This window comes from Oreochromis niloticus, linkage group LG1 (genome assembly GCF_001858045.2).
Source record: "Oreochromis niloticus isolate F11D_XX linkage group LG1, O_niloticus_UMD_NMBU, whole genome shotgun sequence".
NCBI lineage: Eukaryota > Metazoa > Chordata > Actinopteri > Cichliformes > Cichlidae > Oreochromis > Oreochromis niloticus.
Window position 1 is genome coordinate 4,868,635 of NC_031965.2, and position 24,645 is coordinate 4,893,279.

General features: G+C 40.6%; 2 protein-coding genes across 3 annotated transcripts in view; one reads left to right on the forward strand and one right to left on the reverse strand.

Annotated features, from left to right (window-relative positions):
* adamts17 (ADAM metallopeptidase with thrombospondin type 1 motif, 17) overlaps nt 1-24,645 on the forward strand; it is a 150,649-nt gene that overhangs the window by 67,857 nt on the left and 58,147 nt on the right. For both annotated transcript variants that reach the window (XM_019355478.2, XM_025910618.1), the window contains exons 7-11: nt 2,022-2,065; nt 9,508-9,613; nt 16,607-16,747; nt 17,095-17,245; nt 24,505-24,606. In XM_019355478.2, the coding sequence (XP_019211023.1) occupies nt 2,022-2,065; nt 9,508-9,613; nt 16,607-16,747; nt 17,095-17,245; nt 24,505-24,606 (544 nt within the window). The remainder of the gene's footprint in view (nt 1-2,021; nt 2,066-9,507; nt 9,614-16,606; nt 16,748-17,094; nt 17,246-24,504; nt 24,607-24,645) is intronic.
* Nucleotides 22,513-24,645, reverse strand: part of mthfs (5,10-methenyltetrahydrofolate synthetase (5-formyltetrahydrofolate cyclo-ligase)) — a 104,319-nt gene continuing 102,186 nt past the window's right edge. Inside the window, exon 6 of the mRNA XM_025910716.1 lies at nt 22,513-22,633. Coding sequence (XP_025766501.1) covers nt 22,528-22,633 — 106 coding nt within the window. The 3' untranslated portion in view covers nt 22,513-22,527. The remainder of the gene's footprint in view (nt 22,634-24,645) is intronic.

A 24,645-nucleotide genomic window follows, 5' to 3' on the forward strand; every position in this document is an offset into this window, starting at 1 on the left:
CTTGAAGTCCCGAGGTCAAAATGGGATTCCAGGGTGGTCAAGAATGACGGCGCTAAGATGGTGTGGGGCTTTCAGATACAGATAGACAAACTGGTGATGGCTAACCAACCAGACCTAGTATTGGTGGGCAAGCAGGGGAAGACGGCCATAGTGAAAGATGTAGCTATACTGAATGACAGTAACATCAGGAAGAAGGAACATGAGAAGCTGAGGAAGAACTCGAGAAGATGTGAAGGGTGAAGGTAACAGTGGTCCCAGTGGTAATAAGAGCACTCAACAACCCCCAAGCTGTCCTAGGAACAGCAAAGATGCTGCGCAGGAGCCTCAAACTCCCAGGCCTCTGGTGTAGAACCCAAGCTTGAGGGATCGACTGCCCACAAGGGCAAGAGAGAAATTTAAAAACATATATGTATATATTCAGTCTATTTACACTTACAGGCCAGTGGCCACTCTTTCCATTATGACGTACACATACTCAACAGGGAGGAATGCTGGTTTGAGCAGGGTGTCAAGTCACTCATGGCCATTGATCAATGATCTTTGATCAGTGTCTATTGATCAATGGTGATGACAATTAATGATCAAGAAACTGACCTCATAGCCCTTTTAGTTATTATGCAAATGTACGGTTTATAAGGTTGGTGAAACCTGCATTTAGCTGAGACTGAAGAAGTAATTTGATGAAATGTTTCTCCCACTGAATATGCTACATCCAAATGAACAGAATCAGCTTTTTAGGAGTATATATGGCACACTATAATTCACTAGCAGGTGTCATGGAGTCATCATCAGAGTGATGGTCTGTAGCAGGAAGCTATACAGATGTCTGGTTGTTTTGGTGTACACTTCTCTGTGCCTACCATAGGGGAGGAGTTGTAACAGGTTGTGTCCAGAGTGTGATGGGTCTGGCTCATTTCCTTATGTTGTCCCAATCTACCTATTTGGCTTCTCCTAGGGCACTGTCTTCATCAGTATAATTTGTTAGCTTACTGGTCTATACTGCTAGCACCAAAGTTAGTTAGCTTTCATTGCTTTATTGTTTTCCCTTTATCGTCAAGTCTAGAAGAGCAACTTGCATTTTCTGCAAAAATTTTTAACAACACACATCTTATGAGGTAGCTTCAATCATTTAGATTCATTTAAACCCAATTGGATATATTGTCACAGGCACCATTTTGTGTTATTTTGTATTATTTTCTTATGTTTATATTGTGTTTAATTCATGTGCTAGTCTTAAGTTAAGGGCTTAGTTGAGTTATTTTGTATTTTGTATTATTTATGTTAAGTCTTAGCATTATTATTAATTGCCTTGAGTTGTTGTCTGGTTTAGGTCCTTTCATGTCTCCTTAGTTATGAGTCTCTTCATATCCCCTGGTGTAAGTCTGTTCATGTCTTCTGTGTGTGGTTTCATGTTGTCAAGCCTGTGCCATGTCTACATCTCTCAGCGTTTCCTGTTTTGTTTTGTAAAGGTCTTGTTCTATGTTCATTGTTTTAGTTTCACTTTCCCTGTGGGTGTCATGATGTCCATGTGTTTCCACTTCCCCTAATTACCTCCTGTGTGTATTTACTCTATGTGTGGTCATTCAGTCTTTGTAAGGATGTCTGTTCTTCTCGTCTAGTCATGTACCTCTTGTCATAGTTCTCATAGTTATCGTCATAGTTTCATAGGTATTATAGCGTTCATAGTTGTTTCCCAGTTTCCCAGTCTCATCACAGCTTGTCAGTTATTTATTTTTTTCCAGTTTATGTTTAGTTTTAGTTTCACCCCACATTGATCTTGCCTTGTATTTATGTTTCTCTTGTATCAGCCCAATAAAGGCTCCCCTTTTGTTCAAGCTCAAGTTCTGTTCTCCTTTGTCCGCATTTGGGTCCCCCACTCACGCTCCATACGGTCTGCCCGCTGGACCGTGACATATAATTTATCTAGCACAATCTATAAACACATCCATAAGTGTAAATGTACTCTGTTTTAACTAATCTTAGTAAATCAGTGTTTTAAATTCTTTCTTTTCTTCTTTCAGAACAGATTTCTGTGTTCACAAAGATGAGCCATGTGATACTGTGGGTGAGTACCACTCACTCACTCACTCACTCACTCAACTGACATAAGACATGACTACTACTACTACTTGCTTTGGGTACTGTTAGACAGAATATGATTTGGAGATCCTTTATAAGACAACAGTTTTGTGAAAGCAGACTCAAAATGTGTGACATACTTGAACCCTCACTATAATCACAGAACTCAAAGGTTCAGCTGCAAGAAACCCTGCCACCTGCATTTCCTTTTCCCTCATGCTTTAAATTTCAAAAGTCCCTTGAATGCACAAAAATGAGATCATTAAACATGCATTAAACATTTGATCAAATTGAACCATTTATTTTCATGTTTTCTTCAACTAAACAAATCTCTGTAATACATCGTGATGAATGTGGAAGATTTTTTTGTGCTTCTGTCATGTTGAATATTTCTGTTGAAGGAACATGTAATGATAGATAATAGTAAACTGGAGGACCCCAAACCTCACACTCAGTTCTTTATAATCACATTTATTTCACTTTACCAGAAAAAACAAGCCTTCCTGCTTTTGTCTCTTCATACAAGAACGAGTGTCCAGTATGCAAACGCTCTCATTTTACAATTTCAGTTGCACAGTTTATGTCATCATTACTGCTAGTATGATTGGCAAGCAAAGATCAGGCTTACAGACTTTTGGGTGACTGAAAAGTCTGACCAGAATGAGTATACTGTAAAATGTGATCATCATGTCTTCTTCTTCAATAGACATGAAGACATGATGACAATTCTGACAGTTGTCTTCATGGCAAGACAAAACATTTTGAGTTCAGTATTAATATTTCTCTGATACTGGATCTCAAAAACTAAGCATACAAAACACTGTCAAAACTCTTTTTCAGAATCAGAATACTTTATTAATTAAAGAAATCATATGGTTACAGTTGCTCCAACACAATAAGAACAGTAACACAAAGAAATTAAATAACAGAATATATTACAAAGTTACAAAATAGAAGAAATAGCTCTAATATATTTAAATTGCTTAATTATAAATATGCAGAATATTACAGAGATTGACATTTTACTCTAAAAAGTTTTGCCTCTTTTTAAATTCAGAAAGCCATAAATATATATATTTTTATGCCATAGTTTATATTGCATATATATCTTATTTTATTTGCCTTTTACTTTAGTTAAGTGTATGTATATACTTTTGCATTTAAGAAAATGTTTTCCTTAAAGAATTACATTTAATATGTCACATGCAATCAAAGGGTTTAGTTGTTTTGTTTTGTTTTTTGACAGATGTTGTATGCGTTTTTTTTCTTAAAAAAAACCCCTAAAATTTCTAAAATGGAGACCAATGTAGAGCTAATTTTGAAAAACCTGTGTTTTTGTCTTTTGAATATTTATTATTGCTCATTAATAAGAAAAAATTTTCTTATTGACTTATCGATGGAATCATTGATAGATTACTTGATTAATAACATAATCATTAGCTGCAGCCCTAGTGAGTAAGACTAAAGACAACTAAAAAGGTTAAATGCATTGGTCTTTGTAAGGAAAATATAATTTTCTGAGAACTTTGGCAGAAGCTTTGTCACCTTAAAAGGCTCAGATTATAGTCAAGCTAAAAACTGACAGTACATGAGTGCTCTTCTATATTACACCCTAGAACCATCAGGGGTGTGATTCTAGTGTTTAGTTTAATTAGTTCAGTTAAATAATTATTTTAATTGCCCACATGAGCGTTGAAGATGAGAGTGTGTCCAGATGGTGTACCCTCAAGCACCCCACCCAGGGACTCCATGAAACCTGGGTATTCTGAACTGTAGTTCAGTGCATACACGCAGACGACAGTCGAGACCCGTCCCCCAACCCGGATGCACAGGGAACAAACCCTGCAAGTTGCACCAGGACACCCTAGGCTGCAGGTCGGTTTTGTAATCACATCATCAGTTCTGCAGCCATATGTTCTAGACACTCAAGTGAAGAGAGGTGCTGAGCTGTCAACTGATGGTGAGTTGGATCAGGTGGTGGTGGAGGATACTGGACAGACCTGGGCCATCTAAACATATAGTGAAGGTGCACTGGGAACACCTGGCAGAGGCCCTCCAGCAGAGCTTCAACAGCACCCTAGGAAGACTGGGAACATTGAGTTGAAATGGACCATGTTCAGCACCTGCATTGGTGAAGCTGCCTCACTGAGCTATAGCTGCAAGGTGGTTGGTGTCTGTTGTGGTGGTAACCCCTGAACCAGATGGTGGACTCCGGAGGTGAAGGGAACAATTAGGCTGGAGGAGTCCTATTGGGCTTAGCTAGCCTGTCGCACTCTAGAGTTAACAGGCCAAGCAGAACGCAACTCGGGCAGTGGTTGAAGCTGTGGAAAAACACTTTCAGACTGCCTTAAAGAGATTCTGGCAAATCGTCAGGCGGGAAAGGCGGGACCCAGGAAGGGAAAGCGGTTCTCTACCTGCACTGTGTATACGGTGGAGCGCTTCTGACTTCAACTGAGGATATTGTCGGGCAGTGGAAGAAATACTTCGAGGACCTCCTAATTCAAGTGACTTGACTTGAGTCTTCTGTAGAGGAAGCAGAGTCTGGAGATGAGGGTGATGACTCGTCCATCACTGGGGGTGAGATCACTGAGGCACTAAGAGGTGCTTGGTGGCAAGGCCGCGGGGATAGATGAGGTTTGCCCTAAGTTCCTCTGGATGTTGTAGGGCTGTCTTCATTGACATGCATTTGCAATGTTGCATGGAAATCATTGACAGTACCTCTGGATTGGCAGACTAGTCCAATCCAGAGTGCTGTTCTCATCTTTAAGAAGGGGGGCTGGGGACCGGAAGGCATCCACTTGGGTGGTCTCAGAATCTCGCCTCCGTTTTTCGCAGATAATGGGGTACTGTTGGCTTCATCAGGTGCTCTTTAACTGCTGGCTCACTTCTGGTTCCTAGTACATTTAAAAATAGAATGGAAGGCACAGCCTTGAGCTTTCAGTGTCTTCTTCAGGATCTCCTCCATTGCTGCTTCATGTCCTGGAAGACATGGCTATGGCTCCCCCAACTTACTATTGGACACTTGCATGGAGAATCCTTTTGAATACAAGTGCATACAGGTGTGCACACGAGTGTTCACAAATACACACTGTCTTCCTTGGCTGCTGCCTCTAAGCATATCATGCATTGTCGGTCTAATCTGCTGCTCAGTAGCATTCAGTATTTATTATTTATTGTTACTTGTGCTTATCTAGGTTATTGTTGTGGGTTCCCTACTGTGTTGTTCTCTTTTTCCTTGTTTTTTTCTTTTTTTTCAAACAGGTGATCTAGAAGATTTTTAGTGTCTTTTCTCCCTGACCCTCTTCCCCTCTGTTTTTCTTTCCCTCTCCTTCTCTTGAGGTTCTTCCCAACTTCTCTTGTCTACGTGTTTCCCTTTCCTACCCCCCGGTCCTATTCCGTTCTGTAATATTTTAAAAATTAAAAAATAAAATCAATTAAAATGGTCCAGTTTGATTATAGATTATATATTGATATAAGGCATTACATTAAGACCACTGACAGGTGAATTGAAAAAACAAATGAATATCTGATCGACATAGCACCTGTTAGTTGGTGGGATCTATGAGGGACCCAGCTAACAGGAGCACGAAAAATAAGCATACATGAATCAAGCGAGGATTTAAGCAAGTCTGACGATGGTCAAATTGTAATAGCTAGATGAGTAGGTCAAGGGGATTTTCAAAACTGCAGCCCTTATGGGTGTTAATAGATATATCTGTCAAACGGTCTGAGGAAGGAACAATGGTGAACCATTGACAGGGTCACGGCCAGCCCAGGTTCACTGATGTATGTGTGGAGTGAAAGCTGGTCTGTGTGATCCAATCAAACAGACAAGCTATTACAGCTCAAATTGCCCCAAAATTGATGCTGGTTCTGATAGAACGATGCCAAAATACAAAGTGGATAACACTTTGTTGCATATGGGTCTGCATAGCTGCAGAACAGTCAGAGTGCCCATGCTGACTCCTATCAACCACGATAAGCTGCTGGTGGGAAGTACAGTGTGGTCAGCCCAGAAGCCTGAATAGTCTGTTTGGCTCACTGTGCCGCCAGGTCTGTGAGCCATCACATCACTGTTTGATCAGACCCCAGTCAAAATATATCACTGATATATTTATTTAACAGACCTGTGGATCACAGGTCTTTGTCTGTGGGCTTTAGCTTCAAAACTGTTTACTTCAATGGACCTTTGATGCATCAAAAAATATCAGCCACACCTCTGACCTCACTGTGTCGCTTCAACAATGAGCTGTGTTTTACTGATTAGACTTTGTAGGGCCAGTATGGCAGAGGTTTTCTAACACCTATCATTCAATTTGATTCAAAGGGAATCTGCCCAGCTAATGAGGACTTTGTCCCATTCACCAATTTCAACGAAATCTGCCTATTAAGCATTGTAAGCACAATGTTTGGGTTCTTCATTTTTTGGCCTTATGTGCATTACTATTAGGTTGCTGGTAGACTTTACTGACAAAAGTAATGTGTATACAGTGATTTAATCATTTTAAATTTTAAATGTTTGCAAAATCTTTCAAAACTGCATTATTTAGGAAAGTAAGGTTCTCCAGCATATGATTTAAAAACTGCACAGTACATCACAGGAGCAGCCTTCCCATCAATAGAGGACACATACCACCAGGGGATCAGGAGGGCCAAAAACACGTGACTTGCGTTACGGGCTACGTTAACTTCTGTGTGGATAACACCGTACCCTCCAGGACCGTGCAGTGCTTGTCCAACAACAAACCTTGGATTACCCAGAAATAAAAGCCGTCTTCAAGCAGAAGTTGAGGGCCTTTAAATCTGGAGACAAGGAGGAGCTGAAAAGGGTGCAGAGAGAGCTGAAAAGACTGATCGGGAATGGGAAGGACAGCAAAAGGCAGAAGATGGAAAACCAGCTTTGAATCAAACCAACAGGTTAGGAAAGTAAGGCAAGTAAGGATGCAGTCTTCAACATCGGCTGCAGACACACCAACTCCAACTGCTGCTGTTCCACCTCTGACACCTCAGACACTTCACATCTCCTCCACTCAACCTACTCACTACTCCCCACCCCCAACCACAGCATCCAGTACACATCCAACATATGGCTCCAGCCTGTCTCTCTCAGCCATCCAGGTTAGGAGGGAACTAAGGAGTCAATAAGGCACCGGGTCCAGATACGATCAGCTCAAGGGTTGTCAGGTCCTGCGCAAATCAACTGTGTGGGGTCCTTGAGCACATCTTCAACTTCAGTCTGAAGGTTATGAAGAGTTCCACAGCTCTGAAAAACCTTTTGTGTTACCAGTGCAAAAGACCGCACGTCCCAAGGACCTCTGCAGGCTTGGACACCGGCCTGTAGCTGTAGGAGCTCTACAGCTACAGGCTGGTGGCTCTGACATCCCACCTGATGAAGTCCCTGGAGCTGCTTGTCCTGGTTCAGCTTCAGCCCCTGGTGAGCTCATCACTGGACCCACTTCAGCTTGCCTACCATCCTGGCACTGGACTGGATGATGCCATCATTCACCTCCTACATTGTTCTCTCACCTGGAGACCACTGGGAGCACTGTGAGCATCATGTTCAACACTAGGAAAAACCAAGGAGCTGGTGGTAGACTTTTGCAGGCACAAACATCCTCCACTGCAACCACTGAACATCCAAGGCATGGGCATGAAGCTTTGGATAGCTACAGGTACCTTGGTGTTCATCTGAACAATAAACTGGACTGGAGTCACAATTCAGATGCTCTCTACAGAAAAGGGCAGAGCAGGCTGTTTTGCTTTTTTGGAGTGGAGGGCAAACTCCTGAAGACCTTCTATGACTCTGTGGTGGCCTCAGCCATCTTTTACGGTGTGGTCTGCTGGGGACAGGAAGACACTGAACAGGCTGATTCGGAGGGCCAGCTCTGTTCTAGGATGCCCTCTGGACCCAGTGGAGGTGGTGAGTGACAGGAGAATGGTGGCTAAGCTGTCATCCCTGTTGAACAATATCTCCCACCCCATGCAGGAGACTCTGACAGCACTGAGCAGCTCCTTCAGTGACAGGCTACAGCACCCATGATGTGAGACGGAGAGATTCCACAGGTCTTTCCTCCCAACTGCTGTGAGACTCCACAACAAAGACTTTGCAGATGACCACAGACATGCAGACAGACACACACACACATCCAATACAACATGGTAGCCTTCGTCCATTCTCCCTGATGTGCAATATTACCAAGTGCAATTTTTCTGAGGCAACATAGTATTTTATTCTATTTTGTATAGTATGTTATTCTATTTTATCTTATTCTATTCTATAGTTTTTTTCTTAATTTTTGGTGCTCTTAACTTTGTACTGTCCACTCTCTGCCGTGACCAAAACAAATTTCCCACATATGGGACTAATAAAGGTTTATCTTATCTTATCTTAGCCACATATACAGTGGCTAAGATAAACATAAACGACCCTAAACATAAAGCCAGGGCAACAATGGAATGGTTTAAAACAAAACATATCCATGTGTTAGAATGGCCCAGTCAAAGTCCAGATCTAAAGCCAATCGAGAATCTGTGGCAAGATCTGAAAACTGCTGTTCACAAACGCTGCCCATCTAATCTGACTGAGCTGGAGCTGTTTTACAAAGAAGAATGGGCAAGGATTTCAGTCTGTAGATGTGCAAAGCTGGTAGAGACATACCCTAAAAGACTGGCAGCTGTAATTGCAGCAAAAGGTGATTCTACAAAGTATTGACTCAGGGGGCTGAATAATTACGCACAGCCCACTTTGCAGTCATTTATTTGTAAAAAATGTTTGGAATCATGTATGATTTTCGTTCCACTTCTCACGTGTACACCACTTTGTATTGGTCTTTCACGTGGAATTCCAATAACATTGATTCATGTTTGTGGCTGTAATGTGACAAAATGTGGAAATGTTCAAGGGGGCCGAATACTTTTGCAAGCCATTGTATAGACAAAGACAATGCTGTGAAATGAGTAACGCCCTATTATTCTATATCCATGTAACCAATTTCGGCAGTCAGGGAATATGACACATCTTTATACTTTTCACATCTTGTAGTCTTAGATTTGTAGTGCGTTCTGAATATTTTTGTCTTTGAATTCTGAATGTGTCACGGTGAATGAATATGAGCATGCTATGGCATCAATTAAACAGGGACCTGTGACAGACATGTCTAACACAGATTGCTGTGTTGCATTAAATGAATAGGTACAAATTCACCTTTTACTAATCTACTGAACTGACGAGACAGAAAAACTGATCCACAGTAAGCTGTTATAGGTAAAACACTGCTTTACGACCTTTTAAACTTTTTAAGCTTTTAAACTTCATTATACTAACTGTTATACTAACTATACTAACTGCTCAAACACTGTCAAACATTAAAACACAATCATAAGTGTAACTTATAAAACTCATTGTCATTTTACCTAACTGTATTACAGGTATTGCTTATCTGGGTGGTGTCTGCAGTACGAAGAAGAAGTGTGTGTTAGCTGAGGACAATGGTCTCAATTTGGCTTTCACTATTGCTCATGAGTTGGGACACAAGTAGGTTCAAGTTTTAAGCAATTGTATTGTAATCAATATATCCTGTTAATATCCTGCATTATCTTTTAAAAATGCTGTAAATCATAAATGGATTAATACTTCTATTGCACTTCTATAGCACTTTTCTATACAAGTATCAAGTTTGATGCCCCTCATCTCTTTCTGTATCTCTTTATCATACCTAAGGTCTTTTACCTAACACTCTCCTACATACTCACACTCCAGTGGATGCATTGGGGGAAAGTCTAGGTTTAATATCTTGCCCAAGATACACATAAGATACACAGGGACTGTAAGAGCTGGGAATTAATCCACCGTCTTTTCACTAAATAGGAAACCAACTCTACCATTTCAGCCACAATTGTTAAATGTATGCATAACAATTAAAATCATGCACAATGCATATTTTCAAGCTACAGTATGTGGGAAGTGTAGAGTTCTACTCTTCAATTTCTCCCACACCCAGCAATGGCCGTGTCCTCAACTGGGTGCCCCACCCCATCCAATTGGCCTACGTGCACCCATGAGCCCTGGAGATGCAGACTAGACATCCCAATGCGGGCTGACTCACCCTACACAGCAAGGTGGCCAGAGCAAGCTATTTGGTTCATATACAAACATTGCAAGAGCTGCAAGTTGGACTTCTTTCCGGTGGGTGTTGGACTCTGCCAATGCTGCCCTTGGTCACTGATTCTGTTCGTAATTTTTAGTCTCGTCTCTGCCTTTCACAAACAACGTAGTTCTGTTGGCTTCATCAGGTGGTGGCCCACTGGAGTGGTTTGCAGCAGGAATGAGAATCAGCAGCTCCACGTCGGAAGCCAAGCTCCACAGCTGGAAAAGGGTGGAGTGCCCACTCCGGGACAGGGACAAGTTGCTGCCCCAAGTGAAGGAGTTAAAGAATCTAGGGGTCTTGTTAGGGAGCGAGAGATCGACAGACGAATTGGTGCTGCGGCAGCAATGATGCGAATGCTATAACTGTCTGTTGTTGTGAAAAAAGTGCTCAGTGTAAAAGCGAAGCTTTCGATCTACGTCCCTACTCTCACCTATGGTCACAAGCTTTGGGTAGGGCTCGAAAGAGAATGTGTGTACAAAAGGTGGAAATGAGCTTTCTCTGAAGGGTGTCTGGCCTCTCCCTTAAGCTGGGCAGACACTGTGCGATTTTTTCAGTCGCGTTATTCAGCTTCTGCTCAAACTGCACGATTGACTCGCAGGGGTTAGAAGTTTGCAGGTCACGATGCAGGGTCTCACACTATACGGCCCGATGCTCTGATGCGACCTGAGTGCTCACACTGTGCGTCCATAAAATGAAGGTTATAACAGAAAATCTGTCGCTCGCTCTCCCTTTCTGTCTTTCACTCACACTGACACGCACACCACCACCATCAACTTTGCTAAATTGCTAATGAAAAACATTGATCAGGCAGCTGTGATTGAGCAGCAATGTAAATCCAACTATTTTCACGGTTGTTGTGGTCGTGATAATTTTGTGAGGCCACATTGAAAAGGCTCGGATGAGCTTTCCAAAGTTCTACAAGTGCCTCCATCGCTTGTGTCCAGATCACATGCTGCACTGCTGTGCTGCCCCATCTTTTTCACCGACATTTATGTGTTTGCGCGTGCGCAGCGTGGGCGGCTGCAGTGACATCCTCCCGACCAAGCAATTGATGATCGGGAGCTGGTCGTGAGGTGTTAATCGCTTCTCGTTACCCCACGTATACTACACAATGCACGACGCACGATGAAGGCCAACCTCGGGCTGATCACCAAAACGGTCACACGACTCAAAAATCGGCTCAAAATGGGCCGAAAATCGCACAGTGTAAGCCCAGCATTAGAGATAGGGTGAGTACTGGGAGGGTTGCAGAGTAGAGCCTCTACTCCTCCACATCAAAAAGAGCGAGTCGAGGCATCTAAAAGAATGCTTCCTTTGTGCCAACTGGATAAGGTGTTCCAAGCATGTCCCACTGGGAATAGGCCCTGGGGAAGACCCAGGATGCTGAAGAGATATTTCTTGGTTGGCCTGGGAACTCCTCAGCGGGACGAATAAGCTACAGGAGGTAGCTAGGAGGAAGGGTGGACCCTGGAGAAGTGGAAGAAAATGGATAGATGGATGGATGGTATCAATTAATGGTGGGATTTATTTCAGGAGTCTCGTAGGAATGGGATCTAAAAAAACACGCTGATAGTTTGGAGGAAGGAATTACTGAAATTAACTCAGAAAGATCTACTGGAGAAAAAGAGTCTTAATAAATATCAATTTAAAGTAGTTGTAACATTGCATCTATGGGATTGTTATGAGTAATTTTTTTTCCCTAATGGTTAAAATTTTATTTCTGAAGAAATTAATGAAGCTATCATGAGTTGACTTTAAAGGAATGGTTGGCTCAACAGAGCTCTGACTTTTTTGTCAGTGTGGCTACAGTGCTGAAGACAAATCCAGGGGTTCTTATTTTCTCCAATCACTGATGAATAGGAGGATGTTCTAGGATGGCCTATTTTTTTTATATAGCAGCCAACTGACTTTCCAGGTTAAAGCATGATCTTCTAAATGACTGAAGTACCATTTCTTCTTTCCGTCAGCATGGCTACAGTTATCTGCTTTAAGGTGCGTGTTTGAATATTACGCAAGGAAATTAACTACTTCTGATTTGAGGCTTTCTTTTTTGGAGGAGTTACAGAATCTAGAGTCGACACAGTGAAGATGTAAAATTGTCAATGAGATGATTGGCCTATGTGGGAGTAGAGTTCATACTGCTGCTCTATACTGTGTAGACACAAGCCATTAAAGAAGATAAGAGTGGATGAATTTTATCCTGAAAAATAATTACAGCACTAAATGAAAGACTACTGTCTACTGTGATGAAATCTATTCCCTGATGCTGTGTAATCCATTATTGTAAATTTAAAGGAAATTAGGAAATGATCTGACAAAAGATGCTTTTCAGGAAATGCTATTAAATGTTCAGTTTCTGTGTCATATGTCAGAACAAGATCTACAGTAAGATTAAAGTTATGGGTGGGTTCTTTTACATTTTGAGAGAAGCCATTTGAGTCTAATATAGATAAAATTCTGTGTTGAGGCTGTCATTTTTAGTTTTAATTCATCAAATGAATTAAAACTCTGTCTGGGTTGTTGATTGAATAATTAGCTGGAGTGGAAGATTATTGCCACACCAGCTCGTCGGGCTGTGATTCAAGCATTCTGACAATTCGGCTCGGGTATTGGTTCATTTAAACTAAAATAATCATCCTGCTGTAACTATACACGTACACATGAACTGACTTGACAGCACAGTGACAGAAAGCTGACACCACATTCACCTGGGAATCATGTATAAAAGCTTAAAGAAGCTCTGTGGCTGTTCTGAGTACCACAGAAGTCATTACTGTTTTCAGTAAGCAGCTCTCTTCCAGCTTTGGGGGCCGGGAAAAATAATGAGCTGGCACAAACTGTACCTCATTGCAGTCTATGAACATGCACAACAGGGCGATGGTGTTACATAAGTGCACACACTGATTCATGATTCATCCAGACACACTAAAGAGAATTTTCTTGTGTGTCACAAAGCTAGTGTGTGTGTGTGTGTGTGTCACAAAGGTGTCAAAGCACTATGATGTTAATATAAACTTTGAACAGACAGGTACTGTATTGATGTTTTAATGCACCATGCTTATTACTGATCATATCCAATAGAAAGATCCAAATAAAATAGATCACAATAGTTATTTCATGTCAAAAACCCAAACCAAAACAAAGCCAAAAGCTTAACCTAAACTATACTGACCTTCGAAACCTATACTGCGATATTCTCAAGAGTTCTTTAGGTGATGATTATAATGTAAAAAAAAAAAAAAAAACATAGTAAAAAATAAACAGGACTGAAAATCACTTTAAAATTACTATTTTAGTGACATATATGTGGATCAGCTTCATCAATGTGAACACTAAAATTATACAGCTGGTAGACATGATCTATTCCCTCCGATCTGAAGGCATCTTTTGAAGTGGAAGAGGATATGTTTAAATCCTGAAATGTAATTATGTATTACTTTCATTTCACTTCAGAAACAAAGTTTGCACTTGTACTTTATTAGTTTCTGAGTCTGTGCCAGTAGTGTAGACTTGGTTGTTGGCTTGAATTTGCAAATGTACGTCACAGCTTTGATTGGAAACACAGTAACTTTGCCCAAGTGAAGCTTTTCACATTTCAGCACACATTCTTTCCTCTGTTGCTCTTTGTTTGTTCCTCTGTCTGTGCACAGATTAACTGTGAAACAGAGGACATTCAACAGTCATAACTTCTAAGACTCTGACTCTTGCACATCAATATATATTTCATGTGTACTGCTGTAGGATAAGCTTTTGGGTGAAGAGGATTCAACACACTGCACTGGTTTTCCATTATGCTGTGTGTTCTGTAGTTATGTGGATACTTTTTGTATCAGTCACATAGACAAAGTTCTTAAATTATGATTAAAGAATTCTTACAGTTCTTTTAATCTGTTTTCCCCTTTGTCCAATGCAGTAAATGTAAATATGTATTTTTGTTTTAAAATGGAACTAATTTTACAGTATAAATACTACACAGTATTTTGTAAAAACTTAAAATTATAAAAGAAAAAATTCATTCCATGTTAAATTTTGTGTTTTTTGAATTTGAAATTGTGATCTTCGTAAAAACAACAATGTGATATTCTGAAACAAATCCACAAATCAGAATTTTGTGAAAATTTGGGAAATTAAATGATGAAAAATATAATAGTAAAAATGCAAGTTATTGCAAATTCTTTAGGATTAAGGGGTTCAGAGGTTAAAGTGAGCAGGGATACTGTTAAGTATGCATTTTGCAGGACATAGCTGGTTAACTACCTGAGACAGAGAGGAGAATGTGACTGGCTCAGACCAAAAGACAGCTGAGCACAAGGGCGAAACAGAGGAATCCATGGTAGAAGTAGAAAATGAGAATTAAAGGCCAGAAATCTTGTCCATAAAAAAAGACTCAAAAAATTTTGACACAGCAGAGTTGAAAGCACAATGTGGTCCGAGTGACAAGGATTGAGGAGGGATTCAAGGACTCAAGAACTTAAAGCATCTGGCTATTCTTGGCTACCAGTTGGAAGAAAAAAATGCTTTAGCTGATTTCACAGCTCTCTGATAGGCGTGTCCAAAAGGATTTTAAAATAAATGTGGGGTTTATCCTTTTTCCATTTTCTCTGTTATTCTGCAGGCGCCTCTGAGAAAGCGGGTTGTGTCTTTGAGCCAGGGATGCTTACTCCTCAGAGGGCCAACAGAGTCCAATATTTCAGAGCATGTATTCTTAATAAGGGTAATAAGGCAATTAACATCAACATAACTGTCAACAAGCAAGTATAACAATAAGTCTTTAAAAGCAGCAGAGTATTGGGATCCAGCAGAGGGGTTTAACCTATGCACCAGGCATGTGGAAACACAGGAAGTTACCTGTGGGACACCAATAGAAAAAGGCACTGGTAGATAGCCTAGTGTCACATATATCAGTGATCACGGCACTTAATCTAAATGAGCACACAAGGTCCAATGTATGACCTTTTTTATGTGTCAGGTCAGCAACCAACTGAGTGAGATTAAGAGTAAATACAGTCAAGAAAGTCTTTGATGAGTGGTCTGGACTCACAACATACATGAATGTTAGTCCCCAACAATTAAAAAGTGATAATAAGTGCCACTGGCAAAATTTTAAATCAATTTTTTTTTTAACTTTGGAGGACAATGCAAAATTGCACAGAGCACTGTCATAAGAAAGTTGGTGACAAAAGCCTGAAGTTAGAAGCCGTAGCAGCGTTCAAACAGAATAGCGTTACAATGGGAGGTGGACTTGAACACAGAGGCCAACCAGCCACCTTTACCAGTGGTGGTGGATAGAGTAGCTACAAAGTTCACTTTCCTTCATGTCAGAGTTGTTTGAGGTGGTCTGGTGAAGGACTCCTGCTTGCTTTTTCCCAATTAGGCTTTTAATGGCGATTACAGGAACAGCGTTGCTGTTTTGAAAACCTCATTGCTCTTCACGGTGTGTGCGTGTCTGTAGACAGACTCCACGTTAAACTATAACATCATCGATGTTGCTGCTGTTGTTGTGTTATCAGTCTTTTTGTTTAAAAACTGGGGGATATGTGGCCTACTGTTGTCATATTTTTTATTTACACCACTGCTCCTAGATATATTTCTGTTGCAGGTCTATCTTTAATTGCATATGTGGCTGAAACACTTGAGTTTAAATGTGCCAACTGAGTGCTACAGAGAAATGATTATTTTATTGTACTAATGATCTTCTGTGCTTCAATATCTAATTCACTTATGTCACCTTAGATGCACAGCTTGGGTGAGGTTGGGATACAGCAATTAAACCATGTGGATAGGTCTTCACATATCCTTTGGCAGAACCTTTGAGAGGTGTGCAGGACCATATTGCATGCATATAGCTCTCAGGAGAGTTGTCTTTGCAATCTGTGCATATGTTTTATTGTGTCACACCCATTTGGAACAACCTTTGTCCTGTATAGTGTGTTCTGTGGAGAATTTTGTATTGTATATGTTGTAAGTTGTTGGCTTTTGTCATTTTGAAAGTGTTTCAGCATATTTGTGTCCAGACATTTTGATCTGGACTTTGATGGAGCAATAATTTATAATATTTATTAATGCAAGTGTATCATTGGCTTACTGTCTAGCCTAGATAAAGCCCGTTAGGTCATAATGTTCTATGAATGGAGTGGGTTTTTTTCTAATCTTCTGCCAAGGACTATTTTAAGCTCTACCTATGGGACTGTAGGATCTTTGCCTGACTAATGATGTCAGCGTTGATGTTTGGAGAACTGAGGATTGAATGCGATTCTTAACATGCTGACTGTGGTGTAGAAAATGCTTCAGATTCTATGTGATCAAGTACAAAAATTGGGAGTTTGGGAAGTCCAGGATCATCTTCAATCTACTCTATGTATACTATTCTGTCTTTTCAGTATGGGAATGAGCCATGATGATGACCATGCCACCTGCATTGGCTATTCCCATATAATGTCTGGTGAGTGGGTGAAAGGAAGAAATCCCAGTGATCTTTCCTGGTCGTCCTGCAGTCGCAATGACCTGGAGAATTTCCTCAGGTACAAAACAAAAGTTGGAAAGTCTCTCTTCTCAGCTTACGAGTTACTGTTGTTTTACATTGTTTACATAGCTAGCTAAAGTCTTTGCCAAGGAATAGTGTCTTGTCTAAAAAGTCAAGTTACAATGAAAATATCAAAAAAACATGCATTGTGGATGTTGATATTATCAATTACCACCTATATCTCTTTTCAAAAGAAAAACTAATACTGTTTAAATATCCCTGCTGTAAATGCCAAGTCTCTTGTGAATGGGACAATAAAAAGAAAATGAAAAAGAGAATTTTTTGAAGTAAAATTGTTTATTGTTAGCAAACCTGATCAATGTCTCTTTTTGGTATTTTAAACAGATCAAAAACCAGCACCTGCCTACTTCACACAGACCTCAGGAGACGTTACCAGGTCCAGCTGCCCCCCAAGCTGCCCGGCATGCACTACAGTGTGGTTGAACAGTGCCAGATCCTTTTTGGAACCAATGCAACCTTCTGCAGTGAAATGGAGGTACAATCCCATTGCACCTGTGTATATATTTGATATATTAGGCAGCTTTTACTAAAGCAGGTGGGATTTTAAAATTTCAGAAATCTTCCCATAAATAGCAAAATAGTTTAGTGGTTGCTTTTTTTTAACTCTTCAGAAAGTACTATTCTGACTATTCTCATAATAAAAATAGGACACCTTGTCCCATGCTTCCTGTTTTGTCTTTGTTTTTGGATGAAACAATAACAAGCCACCATCCTTTTAAATTAAGTTAACCAGGGGAGTTTTCTTTGTGGTTGGATACGGCATTCTCCTACAGTGAAAAATTAGATTTTGTCTATGAGTTATAGCAGGAGAACTAACTGTCATAATCAGTGATGATCCTCAGTTTGACATAGAAGTTAATGGAAAATTTCAGATCCATGGCAGAACAGCATATGAGGATTCATAAGGTGAGAAAACAGAAGATTTGGGGAGTGATCTAAGAGAAGCAGCACAGTAGGTGGTCCAGAGGTGTACAGAAAGACAAAACTAAAGAGGATACCAGCCAAATATAGTTATGTTTCTGCTCTGTATGAATTAAGTTCTGCAACATTTTGATCACACCTCATATATTTAACCTGTCTTCTTTAGACTTGAAACCAATCACATGAGCAATTTAAGATGGCATAGCAACAAGATGCTAAGTCAACCCAAGTCAACCCTGAGTCTCCATTTTTGTGTTAAAAGTGCAGACTTCAAACTATATACCAGTTTTTAAATTGTGTTGATAGGCCACGTAAAACCAGAGTCATGATAAAAAAAAATATATGCAATGTTATTTCCTGAATACTATCGTTATGTTTACTGTTGGAAGAAACGTTAAAAACTGTGTTGAAAGTGCTTCCAAGCACTCTCTGCTTGTAACAGAAAAAAAAACAAAAGGAAAAAAAACCCACCCCTTTCCTATTGGTGGAAAAATTTACCATGTTGACCAATCAAAAAATTATATGGCAACATGGCATTTGTTGTTTAGGAAGATGGGGAAGTTTTAGGAGTGACGGCAGCGAGAGAGTGAAAGAGAAAGAGAAAGAGAGAGAGTTTTGAGATTTTAGAGATTTGTGACGTTTAGTGTGTTTGGAGTGTAGTTAGTGTGTAGTGTAGTAGATAGTTTTGTTGTGTGTGTCAGAACAATGAGGCAACTGCTGAATTACACAGTTGCTGCCAAAAAGCCACCAAAGGCAGACTGCAGTGTAAACGCTGTCTCCAGGTGGAAAAACAGAAGGAGTTATACACCTCCTGTTTTCAGCCCCGCAGGTATCAGTCTTGTGATCTGGTCCATTATCTTATTGTGGACAGAAATTATTTTTTGGAGTGGCACAAATCATTTTTGTGGCATCTTATTTGATCTTATTTTATTCTGTAAATAGTCTGAAATGGTTATTTTAAAAATGCCTTGGCTGCATTTTTAGGTGAATAGCAGAATATAACTTTGTTGTTTGCAAAACTTGTTTTAAAATATACAATTTATATTTGCATTTCAAGTTATGAAATGATTCGTTAAACATGTTTGTGGTTGTTACAGTAAAAAATATAACTTTCTTCAACTCGGATTTGATGCTTTTTGTTTGATTTTAGATCAATTGTGTTAATACAGTATGTCAAAATGAATAAATAACTGTAAATTCAGACATGTGAGGTTGATTCCACGCAAGGCAAGATGAATAGTTTTTAAAAGCGAAATGTAGAGGTAAAACCAAAAGTAGTCAAAAACTGCCAGTTATACCCTGGACCCCAGAGGGTTAAACATTTGTGTTAAACATACCGCAGCAGTTGCTTTTCCTAGTAATTAGTTACTTTTATAATATTGTAACTCAGTTACTAACTGAGTTCATTCAGTGCTGCTAGTTTCAGTCATTGTTCAAAGATACTGCTTATAAGGATGGGGAAACCTGCAGTCAGCTGAGACTGAAGACTTAGACGAGTGATGAAACGTTTCTCCCATTGAAAACTGTATGTCCAGGAGAACCAGGAGAACCAGGCTCACGGAAGGTCTGAGCCTGGCAGTCATCTGCTGGGACTGGTTCGGGGTCAGTAGAACAAGAAAGTGTGACAAGAGACACACTGTGATAGAGAGCTACGGATGAATAATAACCAGTGCCTAAATGCAGACTGGTGTATAAGCACATTGTGAGTGAAAAGAGGTTAGTGAAGAAGAAACACTCAGTGCATCATGGGAAGCTCCAGCAGCCTAAGCCTATTGCTGTGTAACAAAAGGAGGATTCAGGGTTACCTGAGCCACCCTAACTATATACGCTTTCTCAAAAAGGAAAGTTTCAACCCTAAAAGTAGAGAGGGTGTGTTTCCCAAAGCCAAACAGGGAGCTGGTTCCACAGAAGAGGGCCCTGAAAGCCAAAGGCTCTGCCTCCCATTCTACTTTTAAATATACTAGGAATCACAAGTCCACAGTCTGAGAACAATGTTCTTTGTTGGTTCTATGAGGTCTTTAAGATAAGTTGAGGGCTGATTATTCACAACCTTGTATGTCAGAAGAAGGATTGTAAATTTGCTTCTGGATTTAACAGGGAGCTAGTGAAAAGAAGACAATATGGGAGAAATATGCGCTGGTTTTTCTATCCGTGAGGTTTTTGGACAGCCTGATAACCTAGAAGTACTAAATGCATGAACTAGGTTTTCAGCATTACTGTGAGACAGGATGTTTTGTTTTTTTAGAGATATTGCACAAAAGCAAGAATGCAGTTATGTATATTTTTTTTAATATGCACATTGAAGGACATGTCCTGGTCAAAAATGTCTCCAAGATTCCTCACAGTGTTTCTGGAGGTCAAGATCATACCATCCAGAGTAAGAGTCTGGTTAGATACCATAAGCTGCGGCCGAGTATATTGATCTCAGTTTTATCTGAATTTAGAAGCAGAAAATTAGAGAAGATCCATGTCTTTGTGTCATTAAGACATTCCTGCAGATTAACTAATTGGTATGTGTCATTTGGCTTTATGAATACATAAGGCCTAATAATGCTGCCGAAAGGAAGCAGGTATAATGTAAACAGCATTGGTCCTAGTACAGAACCTTGTCAAACTTCATAACTGTAGAGTGTAAAAAAGACTCCCCATTTACATGAACAAATTGGAGTCAGTTAGATATATCCGATTCAAACCACTGCATTGCTTTGCCTTAAATCCCTATAGCATACTTATCTCTCTATCCATCCATCTATCCATCCTTTCATCCATCTTTTTCCCCTTATCAGGGGCGTGTTCACAGGAGCAGCAGTCTAAGTAGAGAGGCCCATACCTCCTTCTCCCCAGCCATCTTCTCGGCTTATCCAGGGGAGCACAGAGGTGTTCCCAGGTCAACCGAGAGATATAATCTCTTCAATGTGTCCTGGTACTTCCCTGGGGACTCCTTCCAGTGGGACATGCCTGGAACACCTCACCCAAGAGGTGCCCAGGAACAGGAGGTATCCTCATCATACCCGTACTACCTCAACTGTCTCCTTTTGGTGTGGAGGAGTAGCTGCTTTACTCTGAACCCCGAATGCCTGAACTCCTCACCCTACCTCTAGGCGAGAGGCCAGCCACCTTTCGGAGAAAGCTAATTTCCACCACTTGTATCTGCAATCTCTGTAGGGACATGGATCGACCAGCAAATCGAGAGCTTCACTTTTACACTGAGTTATCTCTTCACCACATTGGACATATACAGCGTCCAGATCATTGCAGGCTAAGCACCAAACCATATGTCAATGTCTCGCTTCCCTCTCCCCTCACTCATGAAGTCCCCTACATTCTTAAACTCTTCCGCTTGAGGCAGCAAGACGTCCCTGACCTGAAGTGAATACTCCACCCTTTTGTAACAGAGGACCATGGCCTCAAATTTAGAGGTGCTTATTCTCATTCATGTTGCTTCACACTCGGCTGTGAACCACTCCAGTGTGACCTGGAGGTCACCACCTGATGAAGCCAACACAATCACATCATCTGCAAAAACGGAGAGACAAGATTTTGAAACCACCCATGTGGAAGCATTCTGCCACTTGACTATGCCTAGAAATTCCCGAAGCACCTTATCCAAGTCCTCAAAACACGTTTAGACTGGTCCAGTTTTCCATGACCAGGACAAAAACCTCCTTTCCAGCATCCTGGCATAGACCTTCCTAGGGAGGCTGACAAGTGCAATTCCCCTATAGTTGGTGCACACCCTCTGGTCCCACTTCTTAACCAGGGGAACCACCACCTAAGACTGCCAATCCAGAGGGACCTTCACAGATCAGCCGTTTAACATCCAGAGCCTTTAGGAACTCAGGGTGAACCTCATTCACCCAAGGGACACGGCCACCAAGGATTTGTGTAACTACTTCAGTAACCTCACCCCGGTGATGGGTGAGTTATCTTGATGATTTTTTTTAAATTAGTGGTTTAATTACTGCCACCATAAAAGTCTGTGGTATATAGGCTATTAATAGAGATAGATTAATCATAATTAATACCAAACCGTTAATTAATGATAGGACTTCTTTGAACAGTCTTGTAGGAATGGAGGTACTAATAGAGATGCTAGGAGACACAGTGATCTAAACTTAACTGACAGAGATCATTTGGAGAAAAAGAGTCTAAATAAATCAGCTCTACTGAAAGTAGCTGTTGGCAATGATATGTCTGTGAGATGGTTATGATGATGGTTAACGTTTTGTTTGTGAAGAAATTTATAAAGTCATTAGCAGTTAAGTTTAAATGAACGCTTTGCTCAACAGAGATCTGATTGTTTGACAGCTAGGCTACAGTGGTGAAAAGAAACATCTTTTTCTGGTCAATTCAAGTTGCCTTCTTGAATGTAAATACAGAATATTTACACCACAAGTACAAAAAAGGAACCAAAAAGTCCACAACAAGAAAAACAAACAAACAAAGAAAACATTTCGGTTAGTCACTTGTGTGGGAAGCATCAGCGATAACAGCTCTGGAGGTCGTCCACGTTAGGGAGCGCCAACAACGAGACAATTCAGGAGGCCGGCCGTGTGGGAAGCAGCAGGAAGGGGACAGTTAAGAAGTCCAACCAAGTGGGCAACAACAGCGACGAATCAGTTCAGGAGGCCGACCACGTTGGAAGCGGTGGCAATGAATCAGTTCTGGAGGCTGACCGCTGTGGGAAGTGGCAGCGACTGCGGAGCAGATCTGGAGGTTCTGGAGGTTCACCCATGATGGCGATAATCCTTGGCCAATGGATCCGGAGGACAATGGCGGTGACAAAGAAGAGACCCTCCAGGACCCTGACGAGAGAGAAAAGGGAAGCAGGGAACCTCAGGGGGCCTGGAAGGTGACCGGTGACGGTGTCGTTTGGTTGATGGCTGAGCAGGATGTGCAGGACGTGGACATGCAGGATGTGATCTGGTAGGCGCGCAGACCTCTGAGAGTAGTTAAACAAAAAACATGGAACACAGGTAGGGCACAGAGACAGAACCCTAAAGACTTGGAACTATAAATATAACACAAGCAGAAAACAATAAAGAGAACCAAAACCATAAAAAACAACAAATTGAAGTATATAAATTAGTGCTGTCAGCCTTAATCTCGTTAAAATGAAGTTAACACCATTTTTTCTCACTTGTTGGTCCAAGTTTTAAAATTGCTGGGGGATAGGCAAAAGTCATAATTTTATCATGCACTGAGTTCAGGTGTTTTCATATTATATATATTTTTAGATGTCCACTGTCTGTGTTTAAGGATGGGTGGCCACAGATAATCCAACAAATTTAAATAACTATGTGAATGGGTTTAGGCAACAATTTATTTCTTGCAGGTGAGCTGGCAAGGGAGACATTGGTTGCATCACAGGCTAAAATAAAAGAGAGATATGATCGCTGTGCTACGTTGTGTGAGTTTAGTCCTTGGCTCTTTCTCCACTGGTGAGTTCACCATTATAGGCCAAGAACTATTTGATTTCAGCTCCTGGTCATCAGAAGCCGGTGAAGTTATTTCATGTTAATTTGTTAAAACCTTGTCATGTCTTCTCCTATTTGTCAAGGAGGAGATACAGTTGTCAGTCCCCTTTTGGTAGCTAGTGGAATCTGGACCATTTGTCAGAAGCTCAGGCTTGTAAACTCATTTTGAAATACAGTATCTAGGTTTGCCAGGAGATGTGCTTTCTTGCACGGATTGAGTGGAGCATGACCTTGATGTAGGGGATGCACAGCCTATTTGCCAGCATTTTTAGTTTCTCTTTGGAACCATAAATGTCTAGAAGCTGAGGTAGAGTACATGCTTAGGCATGGTATTCATCATCAACTTGGGGATCTCCATGGTTGTTGGTGCAAAAGAGTGAAAGAGGAATGGTTTTATTGTGGTTTGATCAGAAAATGTTACTGACACGTGCATTGTCAAAAAGAGCACATGAAGTGTCAGCTTTTATTACTCCATCTTGGTTCTATTCCTAGAATGTGATGGCATTTGGTTTGAGGAATGCAAAAGCCATCTTTCAGCACCATATTGTGGTGGGTTGATGGACTGTGCAGTATATTTACATGATTTGGTGGTTTGTGTGGTAAGCCAAAGAATTAGGGATATGACTGGGTTAAGTACAAGAAAAGCAGTACTGCTAATTGAAGGGATGGGCTGACTAATATTCTGTTGGTGAAAGTTTACAGAAAGAGTGAGATTATTATATGCGTTTTAAAATTTAAGAAGCTGTCAAAAACGATATTATCTCTCTCTGACTTGATGTTTTTTTGGGGGGGGGGCTTAGTGGTTGCTTCTGAACAGCTGGATTTACATAAATGAGATACGCACACCGACCATATTGTTTCTCAAATTTTTTCAATAATGTCCCACCCTTCAAATATTTTTGCCCGTGACCAGCTTTTTAACATTTTTAGTATGAAAAGTAAGGGTCTAACAATTCCACAAAACCATTTGTTTTCATTAGAAGAAATTAATGGTTTAAAAAAACCTGTATGTATAAAAATCTTCCTCTCACCCCCTGGGGGATTACGTGCATGTCTTCAAGCTCGAGCTGTGGTGGAGACAGGTCCCTTTTTCCTTTTCTTTTTTCTGTTTAATATATAATTATTATTTTGTCATTGGTAGTAGATGCTCATATGCTTAGTTTTTATTGTGGAATGTTAACAAGAAGTTTTGTGTTTAATTTACTGACTAAAAAGACAAGACAAAAGAAACAATATGTTTTGAAAGAGTTTGGTGGTAAATTAATTGAAACATTGAACATATTATGTTAACACCGGCATTTATATGGGAATTCATGTTATCATCTTTATGTCTCAGCACCTTATGTGTGCTGGGCTGTGGTGTTTAATAGAGGGAGAGACATCCTGCAAGACTAAACTGGATCCTCCCCTGGACGGAACGGAGTGTGGGGCAGACAAGGTAGGACTGTTTTGCTCAAAAACAATCTGCATCCATTCA